Consider the following 7,498-nt stretch of genomic DNA (forward strand, 5'->3'; position numbering starts at 1 on the left):
TACCTGTGATCAGTGGCTTTTATTATATATATCAAATTAAATAAATGCTATACTTTTTGTACTCTCGTATAAGTAGGCGTTTCGTTATAGGGTAAATTATATTTTCATCTTTCTACACTACAAAAAAAAAAACTAAATTGCGGAAGTTTTAATTTCGTTTAGCGGAGGTTTTTACCCTCCACAAAATAATTTGCAGAGGTTTTTCAAACCTCCACAGATAGGTTCCCCACAAGTTATTTGTGGAGGTTTTCTACAACCCCTGGTACCAGATTTATATTGTGAAAGTTTTTTAATGGAGGGTTATAACCTCTTCTATTCATGACTATTATTTTGTGGAGGTTTAAAACCTCCATTATTTCCATAAACCTATTTGATTCCAAAATTCCTATTTTTCTTTTTGTGGGGGTTAATACCCTCCTCAATTTGAAAATTATACTGTAAAAGTTTTAACCTGTTTCGTTTGTATTATTTAATTTGTGGATTTATTATTGCGTTATTCAAATCTCATAAAAAAACAATATTTTGTTTGTAATTAGAATTTGAGGTACTTATATTTTTACATCAACAATATTTTTTGTAAACTTCAATCAAATACTTCAACCAAAGTGCTCAAATATATATCATTAGAACTTTTGATTCTCAAAATCAACATATTAACATAAAAGCAATTTAAATTGAAACAATTACAACTTAATCCATACTTACTCAAAGTTCATAATACACTAAAATAGTTTCATCCTAAAAAACATCATCAACACCCTAAATATTGCTACCACCAGATGATCCTCTTGTACCCATAGAAGACTCAGGCTCATTTGCATCACCGGTTTGCTAAAATTATAAAAGATAAATATTAGCTGCAAGAAGAACGTCAACCTCAAATCATGAAATCAACATACATATACTAAAATAGTTTATTACTAGATCATTGACCTGCACAAAAATCATGATTATTGTACAATTATCAAATAGCATAAAAATTAACTCTTCAATTTGTAGAATCATTCTAAATGAAACACTGTTATTGTACAAGGACAAGAAAAAATATGTTAATAGTGAGAAAGTTCTCACCCCTGCAGTGTTGCCATCACTTCCATCGCTAGAACCCTCAGTATCCACACTGTTCATATAATCATAAAATTATTCAGTTACTCATCAACTTACTAGTATAAGTCCTGGACCAAAATTCTCTTACACGGGAGAAGAGGGGAGTAGAGTTCATTCTGGTAATAATCATATAGAAGGAATTTGGATCAACAAACCTCTGTGACAACCTGTTTTTAGCTCCAAGCTCAGCACTCTCTGCATTGCAATTGCCTATTGACATTGCAAGCCCATCAAATCCTTTCAATTTCTTCATTGACCCCTGATCAGTATTTCCAGAAAATTTTGTTGGTGAATCTACACTTGAAGGAGTCCCAGCCTGCATCAATTTTCCATGTAAAAATCATCATAATTCATAGTATTCGGGGAATCATCATAAGATTAGGAACTAAGAAGACGGTTAAGAGATAATAAAAACTTACAGCAAGTGGAGATGGAACTCCCTAGCCGTGTGAATGTGTCCCCTACATTATACCAATATAATTTATGAGTACATAGAAAATTTTCCAATCACGAAGGTTTGTTATTACATTAAGAAGATCAAAGAATCAAAGGTCAATAACAGCTGAAATGCACCCACACATAAATAACATGAAAATATCAAGGAAAAAAGGAGTCACGTCTTCACATATTCCTAACCCTTCTGCAGAATAAAGACAAGAATAAAGACACAGATGGTAGTCGTTCTGCAGAATAAACTATATATAATGAGTGTTGTAATCTGTATGCAACTTGCATCTGCATGAACCCTACTACTCTTGAACTATAATATTAATCAAGGGATAAAAAAAAACAGTGTTGTGTCGTGTGTTGTCAACAATATTATTCCTTAGGACCGGTCCCCGCCCTTAAGAATGTTATGTTGGAAGAGCGAAGGAACTGTCTTGTCTCCAACCTGAGACCAATGAGGGTGCTACTATGTTCAAACCAAAGACCAGGTTTCAGTTTCAGCCACAGATTACATGCTGAAACTTAGGGTGTACTACTTTCAGCAACAAATTAATGCAAGATTTACCTTAAATCCTAATGGAGCATCATTTAGAAGCCAAGAGCACTTGCATACGAAAACTAAGTAAATGAAACCCAAGTAACTAGAAATAAATACAGATGACCATATGAAAAAATGCTTTAAAATCTACATGATGATTTGAGTTTCCTGAAAATAGTAATTATTCAAGTAAAACAACCACACTGTAACAATGAAGACTGAAATGAAAACAATTGGTACCATCAAACTCCTACTAAAATTTAACAAGGCATGGAAGTTTTATCACTTTTAATAAACCAGTAGGCTTTCATTTTACTAAATGTGTTGGTCATTTATACTCTGTTATTTTCTGCCATCCTGCCTCTCCCCTCCCCAATTTAATCAATTTGACCAAAAGGACTCTCTATAGCCTTTAAACAAACCCTTTTTCTACCCACAAACGACAGTTAATTACTTTCTCACTTGTTGCTACTGATAAGAAGATATTTTACAAGTGGGAGAATAAAATATTTTCCTAGAACAGACCATATAAAGAAGAGAACCATACAAAGCTAGCAGAACATTTGAAAAATAAAATCAACCACTATTGAGATGAAATAACCCTTTACAAATTAACAAACATTTGAGATGAGACGGTCAATTCACATTCAGGAATTTTACTTTTTTCATATGACAAGAGTAAGAGAGGATTGACAAGCATTCGTACATGGAATACTGTTCTGTGAAAAAAATTGTACGATGCATGAAAAGATACGGTCACAAAGCAAATCCCATTATAACATTAAAATGAGGAGCAAAAACTCCAGGAGACAAAGCACAACACAGCTTTCATACGGTCTTTAAAAGTAGATATTAATATGATTGGCATTTTTCCCTTACCAAGGTTGATCCTCTGATTCCAGCTACGGAGCGAGAAAGCATTGCAAACGGGGTCACCTATTTAAACATTAATCAATTATGGCCTTTAGAAATCAACAAAAACTAACTATAGACTTTCCTAGGAAGCAGAGCTGATATCAGCATAGCTATGTATGCAAAAAATAGAATTAATCAAACAGTCTAAAAGGAAAATTAAAATTCAAAAAATTGATATTCCTTTAAACATATAGATATAAGAAATGTGAGTACTGCTATGCTACTCTCAAACTTCTACACGCAAGCTCTTCACAGACTCATTGTTTACTTAATTACCGACTCATTTCTTTACTTTGTTATCAAATGAATCTTTTTGGTTATTCCTATGAAAGCTGGACCAGAATTCATCACTAGTTGAAGTAATTATTGAACCAAATGACACCTAAATTTCACTTTGTAGTTATAGGTGCATACGAAATTGAAGCATCTATAATACGAAACAATCAGTCAACCAGGAAAATGACAACAAGAAATAAAGATTTATTCCTATGAAAAAGACAACAATTCATCACTAATTAAATTATTTTATGAGACCATCCTATTTAAGAATATACAGCCTGGAAGACAGACATGTATTTACCTAAACAATGTAATTGTAATACTTTTGAACTTATTACTCAAGCGAAGGAGTATACACGACTGTATCAGTATAGTAAATAAAACACATGAAACAGTTTTGTGTGACAGAACACTCTTGCCTAAGACATATCAGCCTAAGTAAGGTAAAAACCGTAACCAGTCCAAAAGCTCCAACAGCAAACCACTCAAGTACGGCTGCCATTATAAGTAACACCAGAATTACAAATGATGAGCTTTACAAAAAATAATTTTTGATCCACAATGTTGCAAAAGCTAAAACAAGTACCAGTTGTCTCTGGTTGTAAGGTTGTTCTTGGAACTACAACAGCCACGGGCTTGTCATCCTCTGGATTTACTAAAAGAAAAAGCTTGTACTCGTCTCCAAAATTATCCTACAATAATAACCATGCATAAATAAAGTTCAGACACTGATTTAGACTAGAATCGCTCACAAAATCACTTAAGCAGAGAAACAGAAAATACTACACACTTTCAATCTCTTAGAAATTTTATCATAACTTTTAGTAGCTTGCCCTCGCAAGTTCCCTTTGAACAACACTCCACCCTGGCAGAAAAGAAGGACCCAATCTTCATACAAGACCTCTTCATGTTAGGAAAAATACATTATAGGAAAGATAGGCTCACACCTCATAAGGATCTTGGCTTATTACAAAAAAGGTATCGAAGCCAAAAACTTGGTTCCTTAAAATTTCGATTGTTTCCATAGGAATTTTTATTGCTTCATCCAATTTTTGAGGCTGTAAAAACACATAAATAACAGAAACATGGAAAAATTAAAAACAAAAAAGAAAAGATAATGGCTCTTCTAAAGGAGGAAATACTTGATACAGAGTAATCACCTTCACACTTGGCAGAGGTGATCCACTAGCAACTTCATCGCTATCCAAACTCTGTTCTAACCATAAGGCCACAGAATGAGAGATAATAAAAGTATCACATAATGTTCCTAACTTCAAATGACAATTTTATTTTCATCTTTTCTCTTTTTGAGTACTCAAACTGATATTGAATCCATGAAAGAATAGTTATAATATTTATTAAGGAGATTATAGCAGCATACAAAATTGATGGAATCAGAGTGACAAAACTAGGTATCATTTTAAGGATTTAGTTCTGACAAATGGTGGTGACGCAGACTTATTAAAAACATTTTATTGCAGCCTAAAAAAAATCTTTACACGTTATTAGTAAATAAGAAATGAAATCAATTGCATAAGATAAATTCTTGAGTACATTATGTCCGTGAGTAATAGGTTTTATAGAAGTCTTCAACAATAAGATAATAAACAATGAGAAGAGAGTGCATGTGTGTGTATATTGAACAACCTTTGCCAACATATTTGTATCTAATCAAACTTATAATGGAAATTCACCAAGCCAAACATTACCTGCACATCATTTTGATCCTTATTTGCATCACTAAATTCATTTAGTTGTTCTCCATCTACAGGAGCAAAGGTACTTTGCACAGAGGAATCTTCCGAAGGTAGTGTTTCTCCATTTTTATATGCTTCTTTCTCCTAGGTAAATTAAAAATTGCATATTGTCAAGGTAAAAGTAAAAGCATGTCTAAATTGTGTTTGAGTGCAAACAATATAAGGAAAATAAAATATTTATTTTTATCCTAATAACTAAAACACAACCCATTAAATTATGTTGAATTAAAATTTGTTGAAAGGTCCACATTCCAACTGACAACTTTTGCCTTTTTATCCCCTCTGTATCTCTATTCAACGTATAAGCTGTTTTTAAGGCAAGAAGTATTAAATACTTAAGCATTTATTAAATTAAAAGCACAAACACTATATTAAAAGTATTAAATACTACTTAAGCATTGTCTTATTATCATTCGTTAGCTTAGCAGACCCGAAAAGAAAACATGCAAGAAATTTCAAAAGCAATTATTGAAAATTAAATTAAATTAAAGTCAGAAGTCATCATGATATCACACTTCGACTTCTGAAGCCTAATGTTAGTGAAAACGAACATGATGACTCTAGAAGAAAAATCCAGCAACAAAAGGAGTTAAAAAAAATGCTTCTGGGAAATCAGACATTTTTCTCAAATGTGATGCAGTTAAGCAGCAATTATCATGTCTTTGAATTCAGAATCAGAACTATTGTTTTGAATTACAGAAAAAACTTCAACTTCTATCTTAGGATCATATAACTTGAAGAAAAGTAATATATCATCCTTTGTCTTGTCAGGTGGTGCAATAGGACGTAAATCCTAAATATTGATGCAGTTTGTTAGAATGACAGAATTTGAATATTCATGTTTATGCAATCAAAGTGGAATACAACTTCCATAAATACAAATATTACCAGCCCAAGCTCTACTTCCAAAAACAATTTTAACTCTGCATTGTGAACCTTGTTTGATACCTCTCTCAATTGTCCAACCTGCAATGCAAAATAGATCAATAAAAAGTATGAACAACATCAGATAGCACAGAAAGACGTGGCAGAAATTAAGCAAATAACATTGATTGCAAAGAATCAGGGAGAGACCAGAGTGGGTTGAGAGAGAGGAGTGCCTCATGAGGATTACTCACATGATGAAACCTACCGGTGGATGAAAATCCTAAATAAAAAACGCACCCTAAATCAAAGGATGAAAACCCTAAATCAAAATCTTTGTTTGACTTACGATATGCAAATGAAATGCGAGACTGATTGAACATCTACCGAGGAGCATTGATCGATGAGCACCGGCTGACGAGCAAGCACGAAGATGACAGAGATGAACATCGGTACGATGAATCCAATTTGATGAAAGAGTTTTCAAAACCAAAGTGAAAATAAGAATCTCGGGTTTGGAAATTTGAGGGAAATGTTTAGTGAGCAAAGTGATTGTAAAACATTGGAGGGAAAGGCTGAAAAAATGGAGGGGAATCAAAAGTGTAAAATAATTTATGGAGGTTACAAACCTCTTTGAGAAACTGTTAAAACCTCCACTAATTTCAGTATTTGGACAATCCAACATAATTATTTTAAATAATGTTAATTTGTGGAGGGTTTTTATAACCTCCACAAATTAACCTCCATTAAATAATATTGTTTTTGTAGTGCTACCTTCGTTAAAGGCTAAATTATATTATGATCTTGGTTGAATTAAAGTCGAAATATCATTTGTTTGTTTCAATATAATCGTCAAATATATTGCTAGTTATTTTTTCAACATGAATCCTCAATTCCATATTGATTTTCTACATGAACAAGTAGGAGGTTGAGTATAATACAAGGTTTAAGAAATAAATGGAAAATGTCAATGTTAGCCAAAAAGTTGAAAGTAGCTATTTTAAAGATGGATAATGATACTTTCATCCACATTTTTTGACCCACTTTTAATCCATCACTCTTATCACCCTTAGATCATCACATCACATCACTCCAAAAACTTAAAATAGATGATCTGAGGGTGATGAGAGTAGTGGGTTAAAAGTGGGTCAAAAAGTAGGTTAAAATATCATTTTCCTTTAAAGATCGAGAGTCATTGTAAGAATAAAAGTTAGTGAAATGTGTCGCCAAATCAATTAAAGGTTGATTTTTATATCGTTCAATCGATCAAAAGTCAAGCCTTATAAGAAAAACATGAAACAAGAGTCATAGCGTATAATATTTTACAAGAATAGTGTAAGTGCAGAACACCATAAGACGAGTTAATAACTCGTTAGAAGTGTTTGTAACTCATTAGAATTCGACCATTTAATACAATACGCAATCCAAATAGGTTATTTACCCGTGTTAAAACATCAATGAAGGAAATATAAATATATCAAATCTTGTAACTATTTAGAGAGGACTAGAAAATACAAATATATATATATATATATATATATATATATATATATATATATATATATATATATATATATATATATATATATAT

At 32.2% G+C, this 7,498-nt stretch overlaps 1 protein-coding gene across 10 annotated transcripts; it reads right to left on the reverse strand.

Annotated features, from left to right (window-relative positions):
• Positions 1-592: 592 nt before the first annotated feature.
• On the reverse strand, positions 593-6,628 carry LOC114193723 (putative zinc metalloprotease EGY2, chloroplastic). 10 transcript variants are annotated; one of them, XM_028083630.2, is made up of 13 exons: positions 6,295-6,560; positions 6,162-6,208; positions 5,932-6,009; positions 4,996-5,127; positions 4,447-4,497; positions 4,234-4,344; positions 4,077-4,151; positions 3,873-3,978; positions 2,972-3,028; positions 1,527-1,568; positions 1,275-1,423; positions 1,072-1,120; positions 593-831 (listed from the first exon to the last, which is right to left on the reverse strand). In XM_028083630.2, the coding sequence occupies exons 1-11, from the start codon at positions 6,302-6,304 to the stop codon at positions 1,371-1,373; spliced, it is 762 nt and encodes a 253-aa protein (XP_027939431.1). In that variant the 5' UTR covers positions 6,305-6,560; the 3' UTR covers positions 593-831; positions 1,072-1,120; positions 1,275-1,370. The 10 variants fall into 10 exon arrangements, with proteins under 10 accessions (XP_027939431.1, XP_027939429.1, XP_085521541.1 ...); XM_028083628.2 differs by having other exon boundaries at positions 1,263-1,423; positions 6,295-6,554; XM_085665415.1 differs by lacking the exon at positions 1,527-1,568 and having other exon boundaries at positions 1,263-1,423; positions 6,295-6,569.
• Positions 6,629-7,498: the final 870 nt, after the last annotated feature.

This window comes from Vigna unguiculata, chromosome 8, assembly GCF_037176805.1.
Source record: "Vigna unguiculata cultivar grain cowpea cultivar isolate G323 ecotype 2 chromosome 8, ASM3717680v1, whole genome shotgun sequence".
Lineage (NCBI taxonomy): Eukaryota > Viridiplantae > Streptophyta > Magnoliopsida > Fabales > Fabaceae > Vigna > Vigna unguiculata.

Excerpts from the sequence above, each read along its gene's own strand:
- LOC114193723 (XM_085665416.1), bottom strand. The coding sequence starts at position 6,592 with ATGTTGGATTGTCCAAATACTGAAATTAGTGGAGGTTTTAACAGTTTC. Across the intron at positions 6,010-6,161 it reads CCACCGGTAGGTTTCATCAT|GTTGGACAATTGAGAGAGGT; the intron begins GTGAGTAATCCT and ends TTTGCATTGCAG. Across the intron at positions 4,498-4,995 it reads AGGATCAAAATGATGTGCAG|AGTTTGGATAGCGATGAAGT; the intron begins GTAATGTTTGGC and ends TGGTTAGAACAG.